The sequence below is a fragment of the Myodes glareolus genome, chromosome 6 (genome assembly GCF_982192425.1).
Source record: "Myodes glareolus chromosome 6, mMyoGla1.1, whole genome shotgun sequence".
Taxonomy (NCBI): Eukaryota; Metazoa; Chordata; class Mammalia; order Rodentia; family Cricetidae; genus Myodes; species Myodes glareolus.
Window position 1 is genome coordinate 100,529,089 of NC_142031.1, and position 22,185 is coordinate 100,551,273.

Genomic DNA, 22,185 nt, shown 5'->3' on the forward strand with positions numbered 1-22,185 from the left:
GGAGCCGAGTGGAGCTGGTCAGGTGAGAACCTCGCTGGCGCCGTCTCACACGCGAGCCCGGCGGAAGCTGGACCGCGGTGGCGAGGACCGGGCCTGCTGAGGGCAAGGAGAGAGCGACCCGAGGCTCAGTCCCTCCCCTTGTCCGCAGGATGATCACGGACGTGCAGCTCGCCATCTTCGCCAACATGCTGGGCGTGTCGCTTTTCTTGCTTGTGGTTCTCTATCACTACGTGGCAGTCAACAATCCCAAGAAGCAGGAATGAAAATAGCGCTTTCTCCGCCCCAGGTAACGGTCCGGGCAGTAGCGCCCAGGCCCCAGAGAGCTGAGTGGTGAGGCCGCGCCAGGGCCTGCAGGCTTAGAAACTTGAAGTCAGAAAGAGTCTAGTCAAGCTTAGTCCAGAACCTGGCCCCTTTGTTTGCACTCTGTACACTGTCTTGAAACACTGCTTCTTCCCCTAAACGGTTTCCTACTCCAATCAGGGTGGGTTTCCGGATACTACTCAGGCTCCAGTTTTGAGGTTTCCAGTAGATAGAGTGCCAAGTTACAAGGAGTCGTTGACACCAGTACAAACAAAGGCCGTAACTGTGCCACCCAAGTGTGGGATCAGGCCCCAAGCCTCACTTTCCCACGGAGCCTGACGCAGGGTTGGGGGAGGGGCATGGTAGTGAAAGATGTAGACTTCCCATGTTCTGAAACCAGGGACCTTGTTTTTATGGGTTATGTACAAACACAAACCAGAGAGATCAAAAGGGAGGGGGCAGAGTCTGGGAATCAAATGTATTTCAGAGTGTAAAGGGAAACGGGCTAGAGGGGGGTTGGCTCCTGAAGGATTCCCCCGCAGGGAAAGAAAGCCGCAGCATTTTCCTTACTTTGGGTCTTTCACCTTTTTTCTAGGGTTCCAGGACATAGTCTGAGGCAAGATGGAGGGTGTGAGGGGCCTTCACACTTCACTGCATCCCTCCTACCCATCACAGCATACAAAGCAACTACACCTGGATTTTTCCAAACAACTTTTATTTCCTCAAAGTCTTCCTTAATCCTATGGAACAAGAAGCTGCCACTGAATAGGGCCCAGTATAGGGGCTGCTTTCTTTTCTATTCCCTCCCCCCAATACAAAAATATAGATATATATTTTTTTGTGGTCCCAAAATCTTGTGCTGTGGAGGGAGGGAAGGGGTGGCAGGTCCCTGTTTTGTTCTGTCTCAAGGTGATGTTCTGCAAGGCCTCAGACGCGTGACCGGTATCCCAAGGAGCTATGTTGTCACATGATACCAGCAGCTGGAAGACGGGACTAACATATCGTTCACTGTGTTCCCTCACCTTAGGTCTATGTCCTGGGCATGGAGGTAAAGGCATGGTCAGACCCTGGGAGAAATAGTGAGTGATGGAGATTTAGGGACGAAACAAACCTCACACTGGTTCAGGGGCCCCCTGCTGTAACAAATCCGGGTTGGGGAGTCAGATAGAGTACAGGAAATAGGAGAAAAGGCAGGGGCAGAGCGGGGCCGTGGGGGGCCGGCCTGAGGCAGCCTGCAACAGAGAAGAGAGAGGAAATCAGGGTTGTGGAAAAAGCCCCATTTCTGGTCTGTTAGCCAGGGACTGGGAGGTGAAGAGGGAAATGTGAAGATGGGTAGGACTAGGCAGAGTCACTACTGCACAGAAGTCTGCTATTAGAACTAGCTAGCTAGTGCCTAGACCTTAAGGGCCTAACTACAAGTTACGCTGTGAAGTGAAGACAGGCCATGGTGGAATAAAAATCAGGGACTAAATTAATAATGAAAGTACATTTAGTCTTTGGGATCAATGAGAAAAGGAGAAAATTATCCTGAATGTGGAAATGGGGTGAAGGAATAGTAGACATGAAGGGAGGGATGAAGGACTGGACTCCGGTGCTCACCCTGGTGTAGCAGAGCGGGGTCCCGGCTCCAGCTCACTGCTCTCTCTGGTCTGGGGGATAGGGAATGTGGGGCTTGAAGAGCCTCCTATCCCTCTGCGAGTCGGCGGTGAGCTCCGGCCCAACCTGGGCCTAGCCTGTGTGATAAGACAGGGACAGTCTAAGAGATTTTGTTTTTCTCTCGTGAGGCTTTTCTGCATAAGAATCTAGCACAGAAGTCCTGAGCACTGTTGCTAGCTGAGAGGATGAGGTGGGGTGGCAGCTAAAGAACTTCCAGATTCAGCTTATGACAACATGCCAGGTCTTATCTAAGGGTGGCAAAGGGCCCAGCATTTTACCTCCATGGGTATCCCATGGTTAAGAGGTGGCTGAGTTGAGAAGCCATATAAATAAAGATGGTAGAAGACTGGCAGACCTCCCTCAGCTTTCTGAGCCTCCGCCCCTGCCAGAGCAGCTTAAACTTCACCCATCCAGTCAGCTTCTGCCTCTGCCCAGCTATGGTCAAACTAAGAAGAGGAGCTTGTCTAAGTTGGAGCAGTAACCAGATGTGTTACCTGGGGAATCCGGGACCCCTCCTGGCGGAAACTCTCCTCGGGCAGGTCTGGTCAGAAAGAGAGGAGACGCTAAGGACAGGTAGGGGAAACCAAAGCTAGCAGGCTGCGGTTGGAGTGCATCTGGCAGGGACAATGGAGTCTGAGGCAAGCGAGATACCTGGCTGATTGGGACTGGGTAGGTTAACACTCAGGTACCATGGCAGCTCTGATAGGCTGGTGACAAGAGGCTGTAAAGCAGGACTCAACATCTCCCTCCCAGTGCTCAGGAGAATAGTGTCTTCCTGGGCTCTGCTAATGCTAAGGACATGGAAAGACCCCCCCCCCCAACTTTTACCTGCAAACGAGTCCTAATGCAGGGGATCCGAGCACCAGCCCCTAGCAGACTTTTCCCAATCACCATGACAGCCTCTGGCTTGTCCCCTGAAGACGAGAATGAGCAGCTGCTCCCTAGAGAACAGAGGAAACTGATCATCAAGGCAGGACTAGAAGAGAAGGTAACTTCATTTAGATCAGTTTCATGACCTTGTTTTGTTTTATGGTGCTGGGAATTAAACCTAGGATTTCATGATAAGCCGGTACTCAACCACTGAGCTTTACCAGGGCCCTTCACTTGGCATCACTGAATTAGCGGTGCAATCATTTGTTGTTGCAGTGATTTTGTGCATAGTAGGATGTTTACCAACATCCCTACCTCAAACTATTGTGTGACTGTTTCCTCCCTAGGTCCTTCCCTATTATAATAGCCAGAACCTCCTTGGATGTTATCATATGTTCTCTGGGTGGCAGAATTGCTTCTGAGGGGTTCTAATCTGACCCAAGAAGTGAAGCTGCCACTTTGGATTAAAATAAAACTCTCAAGTTTAATGACTTAGTTTGTAAACCTTAGAGCCCACTCCAATCAGATGTTTAGGTATTTAGGAATAAAGTCCATCTGGGCATAGTGGTCATACCTCTAATCCCAGCATTCCAGAGGCAGAACTGGAAGACCAACTGGTCTATATAATGAGTTCCAGGACAGCGGGCTACATAGACCTTGTCTCAAAGGGGGAATGGGGGAGTTCATTATGTACAACAACTGGACTGAGGACTAATTGATTAGAAATTGATAGGCTGGTACAGTATATGTTGGACTCAATCATAGAAAACAATCCTGCTGGGCATGGATTGTTTATTCTAATTAATTGTTAATTAATTGTTTAAATTAATTGTTAATCTTTAATCCTAGCACTCAGGGCAGTCAGGTAGGTCTCTACAGGTTTGGGGCCAGCCTGGTCTACAAAGAGTTCCAGGACAGCCAGGACTATAAAGAGTGACCCTGTTGAAAAAGAAAAAGAAAATAATCCCATTTATTTCCTTATACCACTGGGTCTCTAACTTAAAATACGAGTAGGTGCCTTTAAGTTTAGTTAGAGTATAGGATGCCATTTATAATCATAAGTGAAAAGCCTGTGTTTCAAATGTTCCAATTTTATCCCCAGTCCTAGCTGTTGGAGTTAAGGAACTTGATTAAGTAGCACTTTGCAGGTAGAAAGAATCCTCACATTCTTGAGCTACAAGTGAGGACTAGATAGTATAGAGCAGTTCCTGCACAGAGTGAACATTCGATAAATGTTAACTGTTACTTTATTTTACAAATTCATTTCATTGAATTCCACCCTCCCGTACAAAGGCACGTGTGTTAGGAGTGTGAGGTACCAGGAGAATAACTCACACTTGCTCTGAAGTGGCCTGAATACATCAGGTCAAGAAAGGAAGTCCAGGTTAGGTAACAGTACAGCTGAAGGGTTTCTTCTTGAAGCTTAGTTGGTAGCCTGTCTAAGCCCTGGGTGGTACAGAAGGCAAGAAGCTGGGCAACTCAGATTTCAGGGTCAGTGGGTACAGACCTGATAAGCTGAGTGGATTGGGCAGTAGACAGGAGCCCAGGTTTCGTGAGGAGGCTGGGCCAGAACTAGCAAGAGTTGGGGATGGGGCCAGGCTGCTTGTGGTAGGACGATGGTTCAGTGGCTGCTGCCGCCGTCTTCTGTCTGGGCATCGGGGCTCTGAGTGGAAAGGACACAGCAGGTAAAAGATAAAGTAAGTGAGACACTGTATGATAGACTTCACTGACTTGGTGGCTTCCCCTGGTCATGCATGGTCAGAAGATGCCTGTTTTCAAGTTTGTCAACAAAGCAGTCACCTGCCCTGTTCTAGAGCAACTGAGATGAAAAACGTACTATTGGGGCTGGAGAGGTGGCTCAGTGGTTAAGAGCACTGACTGCTCTTCCAGAGGTCCTGAGTTCAATTCCCAGCAACCACATGGTGGCTCACAACCATCTGTAATGAGATCTGGTGCCCTCCTCTGGTGTGCGGGCATAGATGGAGGCAGAATGATGTATACATAATAAATAAATCTTTAAAAAAAAAAAAAAAAAGAAAAACGTACTATTGACTCTAGCCATCTAAATCTCAGCCAGCTCTCATCCTGCCAGTTTGTTCTGGTTAAAAGTTACAGCTTCTAGAACATGGTCTTACTAGACTTTTCCCTCACCTCTAACTGCTCCTCTTCTCACTGATCTTCCTGCCACTTAAGGACCAATGTTCCAGCCATCTGGCCTTCCTCTTTTCTTAAGTTTTGTAATCTCTAAGGCCCTTTTCTCCCTCAGTCTCTGATTGCCAAACCAAATCTCACTGCCTTCTCTCCACTCTTTTGCTGTCTGCTAGGAAACTCACTTCATTTTCTCCCTTGCATTTCTGTTTGTTTAGTCAGATCCTGATGGTTCAACACTTGCATCTTATTCATGCCATTGCCAGGGTCTAAATGGATATTTTCACTCTCCATCCTCTCCTCTCCCTTGGTTTGATTTTTTAAAAAAACAAAACAACAACAACAAAAAACCCCTATTCATACTTCTACATAGGTGCCACCAAGTTATCCTAAAATAGAAACTGTTGTTTTTTTTAATTCACTGAGGCTTGGGTAAGGGAGAACCAGTTTATCTGCAGACAGATCCTCACTGTGTAGCCCAGACTGTCTTCACTGTATAACTTAAGCAAGACCTGAACTTTTGGTCTTCTTGCCACACCCTGCCAGATGCTTAGACTGTATGCATTCACCACACCACTACATGTGGCTAAATTCTGAAGGTCTTTTAATGATAAAGTCCATTCTAAACCCTTATATTCAGGGTCCTGTGCTGTGTTTCTTGGCTACCTATAATTAGGATGCTAGCTTGATCACTCATACCTCAGCCATGGTTGCTACTAGCTGTGTGGTTCCTTTGAAATTTCTGTTTTTCTTTAGGCAGTACCTTGAGTCTCTTCCATGTTCCATCTCAAATGTCAGCTCCCTGTAAATGTTATCTTGGCCATTTACAGGCAGAATTAGTTCCCTTTTTCACATGACTTGTTTATAGATCAGTCACCTCTTAAAGTTTACAGGCATGCTTAGCTACTAGGGATAGTACTCCGACGTACTCCTTTGGCCTGAACTTGACTAGTACAGGTTCTGAAGGGTGGGGCACCTGAGACAGATGGTAGGTGAATGGGATAAGGGACTTACAGTACAGGTTCAGTAGCTTTTAGCAGGTGCCAGGTGCTCTTGAATTGTAGAAACAAAACACTGGTGTCAATATTCTAGGTGTCTTAAAAAAAATATTCTAGGTGTCTTCTACAAGTACAGGTAGGTATGAGGTGTCTGTACTGGGTTTTAGCAGGCTATGCCACTGTTACATACGTAACTGCAAACCTGTAATCCCGGCATGCGGAAGGTTGTGGCAGGGTGACCACAAGTTCTAGGCCAACACGTGCTTCATAATGAGGCCCTGTTTCAAAGACTATTTTGATCGATCTTAGGATGGAAGCCCTTCTTGCTATGTGTCCCTGCACTGGATAGCAATTAAAGTCTAAGTTGGATTTGTTAGAGTACAAAACAACCAGACATTAGGGGGCTAGTGAGAGCAGAAATGCTGGTAAGAGCAGGAGTCAGAGAGATGTGTGGCCACATCAGCCTGTAACATTAGTCACCCTCAGTGACTTGTGATACTTAAGTGTACAGGCCTGGTGGTTTGGGTTGAAAATGTGAGTACTGAAATTATCTCTTAGGGCCGAATGTGTACCTTCAACCCCGTAGGTGGGCAGAGCTCTCAAGTTTGAAGCCAGCCTGATCTATCTACACGGCAAGTTTTAGACAAGCCAGGGTTATACAATGAGACCTTGTCATACAAATGAAGGCATGTTCCTCAGCACAGCAGGCAGAAATAATGGGGTGTGTAGATCAGAGATCATGTCTATATACAGGCAAGCTAAAATCCTGTGACAGCATGACCCTTCACCTTACCCTGAAGTAATGAAGCAAGAAAGTAGTTAGAGTATGGTAACACACACCTATAATCCCAGCACTGGAGTGGAGGCAGGAGGCCAGTTGTCTACAAAATGAGTTTGAGCCCAACCTGGGCTATATGAACTTCTTTCACATTTAAAAAAAAAAAAAAAGACAAACCTTTGGGAAACATGTAGGTTCTAGTAGTAGAGTGCTGAGTGTCACTCTGGAAATAATGAAGCAAATCAGATAAAAAGATTAAAAAAAAAAAAAAGGCAACACAAAACGGGAGACTAGAACCTGAGAAAGAAAGCAAGGCTTAAAGCTCAGGAGTCTTATCCCTAATCAGGTTTTGAAAAAAAAGGGCAAGGTCTGGAAAATATAAAGTATTAAAGACAAGTTTTTCAAGACAGGGTTTCTCTGTAGCCTTGGAGCCTGTCCTGGAACTAGCTCTTGTAGGCCAGGCTGGCCTCGAACTCACAGAGATCCGCCTGCCTCTGCCTCCCGAGTGCCGGAATTAAAGGCGTGCGCCACCACCGCCTGGCCTAAGACAAGTATTTCAATAAATTACTTAAAGACTGCCTTATGTAATTTGTCAATGGAAACACAGCTGGCTCACTTTGCAAGGGGAGGGGGTATTTCGAGACAGGGTCTCTCTTTAACAGCCCTAGCTGTCCTGGAACTCAGAGATTCACCTGCCTCGGTCTCTGTCTCCCAAGTACTGGGATTAAAGGCATGAACCACCACCCGGTTCTAACTCACTTTGTGGTTTGACTTTTGACTCTTCTTAATCCAGCTCTTACCCTATTTCTGTTAAGAGGATAAAAGGAGCCCCAATTCTGTATTTAGTTTTGAGTTACAGACAACAGTGTAATGCCAATTGCAGAGTACTGTGATCGGCTCTGCTTCCAAAGGTGGTAAAACAGTATTTTATGGTAACAAGCTGGGACTGGCGGGATAGGACTGGATCCACAGTAAGTTGAGCCAGGCTGCCCTCATGTGGAGTGAGTTAGGATGCATGCACATTCTTAAGGTGTCGTAGCTGGAAATATTAAGTCTGTTGCTTTATACCTAGAGTCTCCAAAGATCTTTGGGACATCTCTCCATGTAGTACCCTAGATATTATTGAATCTTTGAAATGCTCACACAGCTGGTTCTTATAACTCTATGAAAATTAGAAAGATTAGATTAAGCATTAATTTAACTCCCAACTAAACTTTTCCTTCATCACACAGTAAGCATTTGCTGAGTACTATAGTGCTAGGTCCTGGTGTTGGTGGATTTCCTGATACTGGTTTGCAGTGGAAAAAGTCAAAGGCAATGGTGATAGAGACAGCAAGTCCTATTGACTCACCCCAGAGGAACTGACTGCCACTGAGAGCTGGACATTAGCTACTTTACCAAAAGTTGCCTGTTAGCTGAGCCAAGGCACTGGCCAGGCCAGGAAAGAGTTCTAGTAACAGCAGGTTCAAGTGACAGAACTGGGAGTCAGATGAGAGGTGCTGGTGAGAGGGCGACAGTTATAGGCTCCTGCCTCACTTTTCACATTTGGCTGGATAGATAAGCTGAAGGGGCAAGACTAGAATCATGCAAGTGAGAAACCTCGGTTCAAAACTGAAAGAGGCAACTGCATGATTATGGAACTTTGTGTCCTGGGTGCATCACCTCCTCTGCATAATGGAGAGAAGACGTTGCCTTGTTACCCTGGCCCCTTTAGCTCTTGCAATTTTTTTTTGTTTGTTTGTTTTTGTTTGTTTGGTTGGTTTTTTTGAGACAGGGTTTCTCTGTGTAGTTTTGGAGCCTGTCTTGAAACTCGCTCTGTAGATCAGGCTGGCCTCTAACTCACAGAGATCCACCTGCCTCTGCCTCCCAAGTTCTGGGAGTGCGCCACCACTGCCTGACAACTTTGGCAGTTTTTTGCATGCCTTTGCCTTTTCTCACTTCACTGTATTGCTCCCCTACAGTCACAGCAGCTACAGACAGTCTCGTTGGTGTCTCTGAGATGGTAGATTATAACTGCTACAGATCTGGGAAGGTAGGAGGAGCACAGTTTGTAGCTGGGAGTCAGGCAGATTCTGGCCCTTAGGTCAGGCACTGGGAATTAAGACTGACTCACAACTGTTTGGCCTCCTGTGGTAGGAGCTTTCCTGTCTGTCTGAAGTTGGCCTTCATGGGCCTTCCACATCACTATCTCCCAGCTTGAAATGGAGCCTTTCAGACCAGTTCCCTGTCTGCCTTAAGCTGCTGGCTGAACTGCCTAGATCTTTACCTTGAGAAAACTCCCTGGAACCCCCAATATCATGTTTGTTCTAGTCTATAAAACCAATAAAATGTATAGTTAAATATGATAATACAGTAATTGAAATTTTTTTATGGGGAGTGGGTGGGTAGAGCCTTAAACTATGTAGCCAAGAGATGACCTTTTCTTTATCTTCCAAGTGCTGGGATAACAGGCATGAACCACCACACTTGACATAGAAATTTTATAAATAAATTCACAAATCAAAACAACAAAATTATCAAACCACAGTTCAAATTTTGGGGTTGGAAAGTATAGCTCATTTACAGTTAAAAATTTCTGTGTTCTGGGGGTCATTTTTTTTTTCCTAGCTTTGAAAACAACAGGCCAGCCAGGATGGCCGAGTTCAGTGTCCAAGACCCACATGGTAGAGAGGGAAGGAGAACGCCCATCGGTGGTTCTCTCACCGCCACTGGGTGCCGCGGCGTGTGCCCTTGCCCATAGACAACATACACTCACACACAATAAATGAATGCAAATAAACAAACCATATAGCTTGCTGTGGTAGAGGCCAGAGAGCCAGAGATGTGAAAACAAATGTCACAATGTAACATTGCAGGACATATCACCCTAGACAAGTAAGTTTTCTCAAGAGTGGATTGAAAATGCCATGCCCAGATGTTAGTCTGCATTGCAGCCCTATCTAAAATCAGAACCGGTCTCCCTTCCTGAGGGTCTTCAAAGGACAATGCCAGCAAATGCCCAGCAGAACACTTTTAAGATTCCCATTTTTTAACTTTTAGCTCCCTACACTGTCTATTTTGACAGTAACTTTCATTTTGACCCTTGACTTCAAAGCCATAGTTCTCTGCTTTTACAAACATTTATGCAAGTCTTGGGGGTATCTCTTCTGTAGCCAGCTCTTTCTGTTCCAAGCTTGTTCACCTGAGGACACATGCCTTCTCACTTAGCATTACTGGCTCTTCTATGTGGTGACTTAGTTCTCCAGTCCTCCACTCCCTACAAGGCATCTCCACAGATAACCTATGGAATATAGGCATGTCTAAAATAGCTTTCACGGTTTTTCCCAAATTATATAACCTTCCTCTGCACATAACTGTGAAGGTTCCTAGCTCACCTGTCTTTTACCATTATTGATTCTTGCCGCTTCTGTTCTAATGCTTAGACGTCTCTGTTGCAGGCCTTGGTCCAGACTCTAGTAGCTCGTGTGTAAATAAATGACTGCAAGCCGGTTTCCCCTCTCCCTGCAGGCGTGCAGCACAGTACTTTGTTCCTATTTTTCTTAGAAGCATATAGTTGTTACCATATGCCTTATTTAAAAACATCCTTGTTTTCAAAACACTTCTACTTCCCACATTTCTTCACCAGATTTTGTGGGTGAAGGGTGTAGCCCTTGTATGTCAGCTAAGTATACACGCTTTTGTCCACCCAGGAGATGTGTTTCTGATCATGGCTGTCATTTCTCATTTCTGGAATGTTTTTGTCAAGCCACATACTATTTGTTTTTCAAAGCCGTTTCTCAACTGAACATTCTTTGCATAACTACTCATGACCTACCACAGTAGCCCCCCAAATGCCCTGAATGTTTATAATATGCATGTATTTTTTAATGTGTATTTACTGTCTTGTTTCCTCTGTGAAGCTTCTAGTCAATCAAGCAAGAACTACTTGGTACTCAGGCTGCATATTTTCTATTAGTTCTCTGGGGAAACAACAAGAGAAAGAATACCAGGCCCTCACATCAAGGATTTCAGAAAAATTCTGCATCAGGAAGTGGGACTGGAGGGTATCACTAAAATACTGATTATAAACTGCCTATGCTGGAAATGACAGCCTGCCTATAACCCAGCATTTGTTAAATTGAAGCAAGAGGATCCTAAGCCAATCTAGGCTACAGAACAAAACCCTGCCTCAAAAATAAATAAATAAATAAATAAATAAATACCAACAACAACAACAACAAAAACCTGCCTTGAATCCTCATGCAAGTGATATAGAAAAGTCCCTTTATGGTCAAGGAAGGGAAAATTATAATGCTGATAAAGAAATGAGCTATGATCTAGGAAAAGCTGACAAAAACCAAAAAAACAAAATTTCATCCAGCTTTGACTATGGGAGACTGGATAGACTAAAAACCTAGTAGACAAGCTGGAATAATTGCCACTTAAGGAATAAACCACTCTTCACCACTTCACCCCTGGGTGAAGAATCATTAGGGAACCCAGATTGGCCTTCAATTGTCATTCTCCTGCTTTAGCCTACCAAGCCAGTGTTATGGGTCTGTGCCACCACACCCAGCTGGACAAGCCCTTCCTAAAGCAGTCTAAGTCTCATCAGAAAATGGGCACACTATCCATCCCACAGGACCTGCTTGGATGAAATGAATGTCTTACTCATTATCAAATGCTATCTAATATGAAGCATTACTGTTACTAATATGTTAAAGCACAGTACTATGAGTTAGACTGTTAAAGGGGTTGGAATATAAACAGAACCAAGTTTTGTATCAGAAATAAGAACAGTCTAATTAGCTCAGGCTGGGCTTCCTCTGCAGCTTCTCTAACTAGCAATCAGATTTACAGACACTAACCAGTGCATATCAGGGCAAAGGCAGGGCGCAAACTGAACAGTAGAAACATTCTCATAAAAATAACAGAGCTCTTAGTTCCAGCTTACAAGTCTCCATGTTTTGACAAATTTCTATAGCCCACAAGACATCAACAGTACTGATTTGTGGTGTCTATTTCTAGAACTAATACTATAAAATTCTCTTCCCCAATCACAATCCAGCTTCCTGCCAGCTTTTGTTCCCTGCTCCCATCCCCTTCCCTTCAAACCCATGATTTGGTCATAAACTTCCTACCCAGAATCTCGTCAAGTGAGATCTAAAACTTACTACTACTGCCTAGTTGTGCTGCTGTGCACACTGACGAGAAGGATAGACTGCTGATTTATAAGTCTGTGAGAAGCTGCTTCAGTTCTGGTTTTCCTTGGAAGAACTGGAATCTTGATATTACTATCTGAGTAGCCGTGAAGCCAGGAAGTTTCAGCCCACAGAGGCCGTGGACAGTGCTACAGTTTGAATTTCCTCCTACTGCCAACACGAAGACACTGCTACATTGTCCTTGATAGGGAAGTTCCATGTCTGTGTTTGGCACCGCTTTAGCTAGTGTTTTGTCCTTGGAAATGTCCCTGGCTCCTAGCATGTGCTGAAGCTACAATCCCCAGGACTTCTTCCTGTGGCCGGCCATACACAGTATTGTTCTGAAGTCAAGCCGCAGGGAACAACAAGGTCGCAGGAGAGACTGTGGATTCTTCTGCTACAGACTAGTTTTATTGATTTACCCCTTGCACGCCTTCAAGCTCTTTTCCCCCAGCAATGCCCCAAACAACCGAACACCTGCTGCAGGGGCTCCCAGGCTGGCTTACCTCTGACAGGGCCCAGCACCCGATGGCTGACCTTTTGGGTGCTAGAGCCCAGGCCTGGCAGCCCTGTAGGCCGACTGCCATGAAAAGGAAAGCTGGGAAAGTTCTTCATCTGTGGAGAATTTTGTTGGCTGCTGCTGCTACCACCACCACTTGTGCCAGTGCTAAAACTTCGAGCCCGGCTCAAGGTGTTTTCGGAGCTGGAAATGAGCAATCCACTGCAAAGAAGCAGATACCAGTTACCCTGCACCTGGGAAGAAGTGTCCTAAGGCTTCCTTAGGATGTAGCAATTAAAATTCACCTCCGGAGTTAAAGGGCATAAAAATCCATTCCCAGGAAGAAAGGAGGGAATGCATATCTATGGGTGTAGAATCTAACTTGGGGCATACCCCCTAATCTTGGCAGTCATCCTAAGTAGCCGTGTTTCACAAAGAATTTCTCCCTTATTTTGTTGGTGCTGGCTCTAGAACCCTCTTCACTTAGTCATTTACCTTTGGGATCAGACCTGCCATACTCTTGCCACAAAGACAGTGGGTTTTGTACACTGCTTTGGATCTAGGAGTCCCTTGTCCTGATTTTCAGCTCCCTTAGATGTAGTTCTAGGTGAAAGGGACTAGGGTCCCATTCTCAAAAACTGAAGTAATCTCACCAGTTTTCTTTTTCTTTCTTTTTTTTCTTGGTTTTGCGAGACAGGGTTTCTCTGTAACTTTAGAGCCTGTCCTGGCTGGAACTAGCATTTATAGATCAGGCTGGACTTGAACTCACAGAGACCCACCTGCCTCTGCCTCCTGAGTGCTAGTGTTAAAGATGTGTGCCACCACCGCCCGGCCCACCAGTCTTCATTTACCCAGAACATATCATGTGGTGCCCCCCACATCTCTAGAGTTTGCCAACCTTCCTGCACTCTCCATGCTGCTGGTCTTACTTGTTACTTTTGGGCGGAGTTCGAGCTCCTCTCTTCTTGCTCACGCCCACACCCACGCTCACAGTGCTGGTCAGACCTCTGCTGTTGCGCACGTGCTTTAGCATCCAGGCCCGCAGGTTAGTGAGGCTGTTGTGTTCTGACAGCACAATTCGGGGCCATGGGTTACACTCTGCCATATCCAGAGCTGCGATGGCCATAGCTCGGCCCACCTGTGGGGAGTTGTTTGGTTCAGTATCTTTGTCCTCTCATCTAGCTGCTGTTTGGGGGAGCAGTACACAGCACAATAGGCAAGAGGAAGCTAGACGTAACAGTGGGTACCCTGAATTTTGTGCCCAGGTTCTTTATCTCAAGTCTGTTCACAGCTTGTTCTGAGCAGGGACTGCTGTGCTTTTGGTTGACACTATGAGTTTGTATCTTTTACAACCTCGAGTTTTATTTCTCTTACATGCCTAGAAACAGACATACCAATACTATAATAATGGGTGCTTTTGAGCCTAGGAGTGAATGAATCCATGAGGAGTATCCGCTCAGGCCAGGTGATTTAATTAGCTGTCCCAGGGTAATGTCTGGGCTGGGGGTCAGAAATCATGCCTGTATTTTTGTCATTACCATGACAGTTAACTGAAGAAAATCACACAACTCTGCAGAGCATCAACTGTTCCCAGATTTGGGGATTCCCACTTCCCCACTTAAGTCTATGGATTCATACCTGCTCAAATAGTTCCACAGTGTATCTGGAGGGGAAAGCTGGTGGCGGAGGGGGGCTGGCGCGCCCATTGTCGTGGCAGGCAGCAGGGATGCTGTTTACTGAGCGTCCAGTGTTGTAGTTGCATTCAAGTGTGTAGCTGAGACACAGAGACCTTTGTGAGTGTCCTGTCTGAACAGGTGCTGGGACAGAACAGTGAGGGGCAGTGTAGATGGATTAAGAAGGTAGTCACTTAAAAACAAGTAGACCAAGAGAAAGTGCTAATAATTCCCAACTAACAACTGACCGTGTGTGCCCAGGAAGTCTCCAAAAATAAGACTCCCCGATTAATGCCAACTGTGCTAGCTGAGACTCTCTTTTTAAGACTTGGGTGGTTCCAGCCTCTCAAACACCCTGGAATAAGTATTTTTTTCTTTAAATAAGTTATTTTCTCAACTATGTCAGTTTCCTCCAAACCTGTGTATTATCCCTGAGGCTTTGTAGATTGCAACACGACCGCTTCCCTCTTTGGACTGGCCATCTCTACGGTCTCGGGCATACATGTTCTTCTCTGAGAAATTGCAGCCCTGGAAGTCAAAGTGGGCTGAATTCAAGGAGATGAGCTTTGGATATAACATGTTTTCCACCTGTTTGGGGGAGGAAAAGGCAACTCAGAAGACAACACAGAAAGAAGGGACAGGGGCAAGAAAAATAAGGCAGACAGTCATGTGACTATGTAGCATATACCATTATAGCCAAAAGCAGTAATCAATGTTTCTTGAAAGTCTCACTGTTGAACATTATTTCTTTTAAGCTCTTAGATTTCCCGCTACATTTTCCTGCTCTGGCTCTCAAGCTCTAGAGAACTGGGTGCTGGTGGCTTGCTCTTCACTCAGTGGCTAAGCTTTAAGGCCCTAGTGCCATCTCTTTGTCTTTTGAAGCTTGTGCAGAGGGAGTGTGCACAGGCCTTCCTGCTTGCTTCTCCAGAAGGCCACCTTCCCACCTTGCCTGTAACCTAACCCTCTTCTCCTGACCTGCAATACTTAACTGTCACACAGTACCTAGAGTCCTACCTGGGTGCTCTCATCACTAAAGCTGTTTCCATACATGAAGCAGCCCCTTTTGGAAGCATGTCCATGCAAGTCCACATAGTAAGCAACACCACTCTCTTTTGGGGGGATGGTGTCAGGGGCTGGCTCTTCCAGTTCAGGAGACTGTTGTGGCATAATCCACACAGTGTCAGTCTTCTCTTCTGCTGCTGGCTCTGGCTCAGCCCAGGTCTCAGGGCTTTCCCCATCAGGTGGCTGTCCAAGGTGAGCTTCATTGTGGAGGTTGTTGACTTTCTCAAGGTCAGAAAGAGGAGTCTCAGGCTGGAGATGGGGACTGGGCTGCGGGGCACAGGGACTCTTGGCATTGAGCCGGGAGTGCACGTGATGGTAGAGGAGCACAGCTTTTGCGCCATAGATGGCTGGGTGCAGGATGGCGTCAGGCTTCAGGTACTGACGGTTGAGATTCACCCCACGGGAGTCTGTGCTGTAGGAAGACAGGACTGAACAGGGTCTAGGTGTCTGGGCCAGGAAGAGACACTAGAGTAGGTGACAAGGAGGCTAGAAGACTTGTCGAGTGCACAGCTTAAATTATGCTGGGAAAGAAAGGAGGACATGACCCTTCCTCGACTTGTCCCCCTACCATAGAAATCCAAGGGCAGTTCCCTCTATCCAAGTAGTCTTCACCTAGCCTACTTTTGCTTCTGCCCAGGAGTGTATGTAGATGCCATTCCTTCTCAGCTCACTGGAACATTAAAAGGACTTGTCCTTGTTAGGGTACAAGAGGACTAAAAATACAGAAAGTCAGAAGGCTGTCTGTCTGTCACAGAGATGTGGGACAAAAGAGAAACTGAGGAAATCCAAAAAGGTTGTTTTGGCTTCTTACCGGTAGTGACCCCGAACCACACCATCAGGGTTTAACATAGGAATCAACTTAAAGACAAAGAGTCGACGTAGGGTTTGTGCCCGGGGGTCATCAGGTCGAAGGATGAAGTCCAAAAAGCCATTGAAGACAAAGCTAGATGGAGTCTCTCCAGGGTGTACCCTGCTGCTTAAGAAGAATATCTGAGGTGAAGAAGAAAGCAGACAGATCAATAGTGCTATAGTTCCACTCTGACATATGTGGGCAGGAGTGGCTGTCTGCCAGAGGTACAGCAATGCAGTCCTCTGCCCTGGGTCCAGAATGTGTAGAGGTAAAGCTTTAAATTATTCACAGTGGCTAGAGCTAGAATAAGGCGAGAGCACCATTTTATTTTATATATGTGTATGTCTGTGTGTCTGTCTACAAGTGCCTGTGGAGTGTGGAAGTTGTTATACCTCCTGGAGCAGGAGTTAAAGGCAACTACACACAGCGTGGGTGATGGGAACCAAACAAGGATCCTGTGTAAGAGTATCAGGTGCTCTTAAACACTGAGCTGTCTTCTCCACCCAAGAGGACTGCTCCTATGTTCTCCCCACTCACCCTTTTGCCTGTGAAACGGAAGGGTCGGGGAGTGCTAAGATCAGGGAATAGCTGCTCTAGACGGGGCTCCCGATCTTCTCGAAGCCCATGGCAGGAAGTGACTGTTAGTAGATCTACCCGAAGTCCATCCAGAGAATAGCAGAGAAGCTCCCGGTGGTAATAAATGCTATCCAGAGGACTATGGGGGATAAAATCATTAGTCATAAGTCCCTGAGGTCCTGGAAAGAGCAGCATCACCAGCTCAGGACTTGTGTTTTTTGGTCTCTCCCCATAACCTTTGGGACCTCTTAGTCCCTTCAACTGGTGGAGTCTAAGGATATTTGTGGGCCTGTACTGCCAGATGCAGAATACAGGACTGAAGTGTGAGTGTGTGGGCGCATGCGTGCGTGTACACGGGCACCTGTTGGAGTACAGTTTGCAGAAGTTGGTTCTCTCCCTCTATCATGTCAGTGCTGGGGACAAAGTCATATCATCAGGCTTGGCAGCAAGCGCCCTTCTTTACTCACTGAGCCATCTTGCTGTCATTCCTCCACCCCTTTTATTTAGGGTGAACTTTCTGTTTGATTTCCTAGTTTGTGGGACATTAGGATAGATTTGCGTATACAGAGTTGTCATCGGAGGCAGATGAAGAAGATGTGCTGGGCAGCCACAGTACTGGCTAAATTCTAGATAACCCGTGAGAACAAACAGGACTTGAACTGGGCACGTGGGAGAATGAGTGTAGGTGGTGGTGTGCTGATCGTGGTTGTAAAGGAACACCTTTTTCAAAATGCCACATTCACACAGGGAAAAGACTGATGAAGTTCTGGCTAAGAGCTCTCAGGACAAGTGCCAGAAGCAGGTACTATAGAGAGGTACTACAGGATCTAAGACAGTGTGGCAGGGGTAGGAATTGGTTAGTACCTGCTATGGGTAGAGTGATTCTCTGGAAAGCGCTGGTCTAGCTGGCTTAGCAAATCCTGGCAGTCGCTGTAGGAGAAGGGGTAGCAGAAGGCAAAGAAGGTGGTGGCTCCCCGGCCCTCTACGAAACGGTGAACAAAGGATAGCACAAACTGTGTCTCTGTCATCTGGGGAGCAGAGGAGGAAGAGGAGGGGAACGGTCATCTGTCAGAACTGAGATCCTCCTGTTAGGAACACCTTTACCAACTCCCCTCCCTCTGATGCTTTCCATATGAAAGCCAGCTTCTTCAGGCTTGCTGAAGTAGGGGCTCATCCTGGACCCCAGCTAGGGGTGGAAGAAAGAAGATACTAAACTTAGGGATGCTACCTGCCTCGTACTCTCTCTCAGGAACTTGTTTCCTGTACTAGCACTAGGTCTTTCCTCCTAATGAAGAACTTACCTCAAAGGTGGGCCGGTCTCTAATGCGTTCCCAGCGTGGCCGGGAAGGCAACGTGCGCACAAAGGGGGCCATGCCCTGAGAATATAGCTTGCTTTGCTTGTTCATGTTCATAATGTTGATCTTGATAAGTTTCCCTGGAGTTCCTCCCCGGACACTGAAGTAGAACCATGACCTGAGAACCAAGAAAGACCAGCTGTCAGATGTGGAAGGGCTAGAGAGAGAATGTGTGGGGAACAGGGGTCAAGTCAAAACTGCATAGAGCTATTTAGTAAAGAGGACGGGAGGGATTGAAAACGGGACACTGTACGGTCTGTACAAAGTCAAAGGACTGACTACACTCTGCATCCGGGCGCTTGGACATTCCCACCCACCCTCTCACTTTTCATACCTGTTCCCGTTCTCAAATTCTGTTTCAGCACAGTCCGGCCGGGTCCACACGTTGAACTCGTAGTCAGGGGAAGCAATGCTACTAGTGGGGGCTGAAGCCCCCCCTCCTACTCCTTCCCCATCGCTAGAAACTGTTTCCACCTTTTCCACATGGGCTAGGTTCCCTGAATCAAAGCGAGAACTGAACAGCAATCCCCCACAGCGCAGCTCCATGGTGGGGCTGGGAAAGCATCCTCTTGCCCCACACAGGCCCTGAGAGCTGGGGGAAAAACGAAAGGGTTTGTAGGCAGGCGGGAGAGAAAAACGCAACAATGTTTTTGGGTATCTTTGGATAAATGAGAAATGCTTTTAGTATTCTATGAAGCAAAATACTCCTTTTCTTAGAAAACATGTAAGTAGCCTTTCAGCAAGATCAAGAGAAAGCAGAACTCTGTCCCTGGACACCCAAGGGTTATGAGTAACCTGAAAGACCCTATTTAACTACACGCAGCTGCTGCCAAATCAAATGCTCAATGCTTCTTTGGCTGAGTTGGGAAACTCTAGACTCTCATGCCTCTCAGAAACCTAAAGAGACTGGACGTCAGATGGCTGCCACCGACTCTATGAGGGAGGGGCCATTTTAAAATTTCCTAGATTGGCTTTGTACTGTGCAGCCCAGAGCAGAAAGAACCAAATTTCTAAGTGTAAATGGTGGCTTCCTTTCTTTACCCCTTTGTCTTCACAAGCACTGACTAGAATCATGCTGTTGTTTCTATGAGACCTTGAAGAGCCGTTTCTGTTGTTGCCACCCCCTTTCTATACTATGCCTAGTATGAAAACTAGAAAAACATGGCCTGTGCCTGGCCAAAGCCACTTGCTCACCTGCCCTGAACCTCAGTTCCAATTAGGATCTGTTTCCATCCTCCCGCCCTGTAGACACTGGAGCCTGTGCAAAAGCTACCCTCGAAGATGTGGGTAACGGGTGTCCTAAACACCCCTAGGAAGGCTGGGCCAGTAGAATCGGGCTTGGAAGCAGCAAGCAGCTCCTTGATTCGCGAGGACCCTCGCACTGACTGGCTGGTCCAGGGCAGGGAAGGGTTTGGAGGCGTGGGAGGGGTCGAGACAGAGACACTGGAGGATGGGAAGGCTGGTCCTAGGGGTCAGAGGTGAGGCCACGGGATCGGAGGTGGTCAGCCAGAGGCGGGGTCGGCCCACCGCGCCAGGCCTGGGGGGCGGGGTGGCGTTCGACAGGGGCTCGGGCGGAGCGGGCTGAAGAAGGGGGCGGGGCCGGCCGCGGGGCCTCAGTCCGCGCAGAGCCCCTCACCTCTCTCCGGGCCGCTGCTCCCGCTCCCTGTCCCGCTAGCGAGGCGGCACCTCGGGCCCCGGCACCCGGGCCCTCCACCCAGGACCCACACAAAACCAGAGAGCCGCGGTGCCGGGACCCCGCTCTGCCAGGAAACAAGAAGTCTCTTGCCTATTGGCCGCAGCCGCAGCTGGCTACCCGCCCAGTAAAGCGTGCTGCCATTGGCCGGCACGCAGGGTTCCGTGCACGTTGGCAGGTACCTGTGAGGGGGCCGTTTGGGGGCTTCCCGCGGGCCAGCGCACTCCGCAGCTCAGGCAGCGTCTTTTCTGGAGGCGGTTAACGGCCCGCCACCCCGAGGTGGGAAAGACAGAGCTGGGGCGCGGGCAACAGGAAAAGACTCACCTGCGGACAAGAAGACGCCGTGTGAAGTGGATCCTTGCTTACCGTGTCCTTAGTTCTACTGTCTAGCAAAAGGCCAACAACGTGTTGTCCAGGAGCCTGCCAGTGTCTAGCGTTGACCATAGCATGGCTGTGGATTGCAAAAGGGAAAGTGGAGGATGCGGGCATCGATCCCGCTACCTCTCGCATGCTAAGCGAGCGCTCTACCATTTGAGCTAATCCCCCAGCTGCAAGGGCTTGTTTTCCTAGTGCCTTTACAAGGTTTGCCGATACCCATTGAACGGAAAATTTCTAACAGTATAAAGTATGTTGGAACTCTAAGCAAGATTTTGAAGCTGAGCCATGTTAATGAACACATAAACAATAAGGACTTTTCTTGCAGTTTTTTACACCCATTACGCGAACAAAATGTATTGTACTTCGACTACTAAACTGCCTACGTGCCGCACCCCAGGTCAACAGTCGTCAAGCAAAATACATTGCCTATCACCAAATTATAGCCTTTACCCCGCGAGTAATTGAGATAGGATGAAACTAAAAACAATGCACGAAGTCCTTCGAGCCGGAATCGAACCAGCGACCTAAGGATTGCTAGATTGTATTCACTACAGTCCTCCGCTCTACCAACTGAGCTATCGAAGGCTCCGCTGCTCCCGGGACTTGCCATTTTCCTTCTAATGCTTACCGGGAATTTTTCTGAGTTCTGGACTGTTTCTTAGCAGTCTTGGGGGAGCCGGGACCGGAAGGAAAGGCGAAGGAGCAGGCTTGCCGGCTTGCACCGTGCGGCGGGAGCGTGCTGCTAGCCGACTCAGAGCCGAGCTGGGCAGGCGTTCCTCCCGCTCTGCAGACACCACTCCCGGTGTTTGGGGACTGCTAATCGTGTTCGCTGCTTCAGATCCAGGTCTCATTTGGTTTTCGGAGCGGTGCAAGTAAAAAGCATGCTCTTGACGGTGCGAAAGACACTCACTCAGGCCCTTCGCTAGAAGGGAACGCCGAGCCGCGGGAGACGAGCGATCCCTGTGCCCCAGTCCCTAGGATATGGCGGGGGATGCGGATTCCTGATCCCGAGTACCCTGGGCCGGCTGAGTGCAGTCTCCCGAACTGCCCGATCTGCAGTGCCCAGCGCTTGTTAAACAAGTTCACTGGTTTTCGAGGCCTGGGAAGGGTTTCCGCCGCACCTGGACCCCTTCCCTGTCACTTGGCAACCAAGCGTCTCCTCTGGATGGGTCGACCTTGTGTCTACCCCGACCCTACCCCTTATGTAGCTCAAGTATTTGTTGCCCTTGCTCTTTCTCACAGGGCCAGGCCACTGTTGGCTCACTGAAAGCTACGAGATTTTTTTTTTTTAAAGGAACAAATTCAACCTCCCCCCCTACCCCGTCCTCCGCTCAGCCGGCTCTGTCTGGCGGAGTGGGTGTGTCTAGAGACCTGGCCTTCAGTTCCAGTTCTGAAATGTCCAGCTAGGTGGAATGATAGTTTGAAATCTTATTTGACTTCATTCTGCTGGGGGGGAGGGGATGCTGCCACCGTGCTGTGGAGTTTTCATGGCACACGTTTAGCATTTTTAAGTAATTCATATTTCTCTTTCCTCCTCTGCTCCCTTCCTGTCCCCATTATTCCTGTCCCCATTATTCCCGCCCCCTCTCCTTCCTCCCTTGCTGCTTAATTCCGACGCCTTTAAAATGTGAGATTCACAAAACATACTTATCTACTTGTTTCTCAAACCTACAGCACAAAAACTTCCCAAAGGGTCTTCTACGCGAGTGCTAACCAGGCCCAACACTGCTTAGATCAGAGTGGTTTAAGGTGAATGCGTCACTCAGGGACTTGTAGTGCAATGACGATGCTGTACAAATGTCACCGCTCTACTGGAGGTTTGTTTTTTGGTGTTTTTGTTTTGTTTTGTTCCGTTTTTTCAGATGTTCGGGCTTGAGTCTGGGGTCAATCTGGCCTCGAATTCGAAGAGCTTGGCATGCCTCTGCACCCAGAATGCTGAGATAAAAGTGTGCAACACCACAACCGCCTCTGTTCATTTCCTTGTATCCTGTTAATGCAGTTTTTTTTTTAATTTTAGTCCTACCTTTTGGGGTCGGGGTATTTTAAATAATTGGAAATTAAACGCAGGCGATTTCAGTATTACTGGAACACCCTACCGGTACTATTCTGTGGCTTCTGTTTTATTATTTTTGCGTCTTCATACTTTTTACGTATATTTCTGATCCCCGT

At 47.5% G+C, this 22,185-nt stretch overlaps 2 protein-coding genes and 2 non-coding genes across 9 annotated transcripts; 1 reads left to right on the top strand and 3 right to left on the bottom strand.

The window, feature by feature from the left end:
- The first annotated feature begins 148 nt into the window (after window positions 1-148).
- On the top strand, window positions 149-1,152 carry Ost4 (oligosaccharyltransferase complex subunit 4, non-catalytic). Its single transcript, XM_048436602.3, has 2 exons — window positions 149-286; window positions 896-1,152. Exon 1 carries the CDS (start codon window positions 150-152, stop codon window positions 261-263), a length of 114 nt encoding a protein of 37 aa, XP_048292559.1. The 5' UTR covers window position 149; the 3' UTR covers window positions 264-286; window positions 896-1,152.
- On the bottom strand, window positions 997-21,046 carry Agbl5 (AGBL carboxypeptidase 5). Of its 6 annotated transcripts, none has more exons than XR_007232529.3 (16): window positions 19,140-19,273; window positions 18,280-18,537; window positions 17,892-18,063; window positions 17,455-17,618; window positions 16,552-16,729; window positions 15,976-16,154; window positions 15,117-15,576; window positions 14,521-14,690; window positions 14,068-14,203; window positions 13,359-13,567; window positions 12,437-12,651; window positions 4,334-4,489; window positions 2,785-2,897; window positions 2,451-2,497; window positions 1,900-2,033; window positions 997-1,367 (listed from the first exon to the last, which is right to left on the bottom strand). XR_007232529.3 is itself a non-coding variant. In XM_048436599.3 (16 exons), exons 3-16 carry the CDS (start codon window positions 18,489-18,491, stop codon window positions 1,361-1,363), a joined length of 2,670 nt encoding a protein of 889 aa, XP_048292556.2. In that variant the 5' UTR covers window positions 18,492-18,537; window positions 19,963-20,089; window positions 20,645-21,046; the 3' UTR covers window positions 997-1,360. The 6 variants fall into 6 exon arrangements, 4 of the variants coding, with proteins under 4 accessions (XP_048292556.2, XP_048292554.2, XP_048292553.2 ...); XM_048436599.3 differs by lacking the exons at window positions 2,451-2,497; window positions 19,140-19,273 and adding exons at window positions 19,963-20,089; window positions 20,645-21,046 and having other exon boundaries at window positions 997-1,532; XR_007232530.3 differs by lacking the exon at window positions 997-1,367 and adding an exon at window positions 1,393-1,532.
- Trnaa-agc (transfer RNA alanine (anticodon AGC)) lies at window positions 20,112-20,184 on the bottom strand. The gene has a single exon. It is a non-coding gene; the product is annotated as a tRNA-Ala (tRNA).
- Window positions 20,513-20,601, bottom strand: Trnay-gua (transfer RNA tyrosine (anticodon GUA)). Its single transcript is given in 2 exon segments — window positions 20,513-20,548; window positions 20,565-20,601. It is a non-coding gene; the product is annotated as a tRNA-Tyr (tRNA).
- Window positions 21,047-22,185: the final 1,139 nt, after the last annotated feature.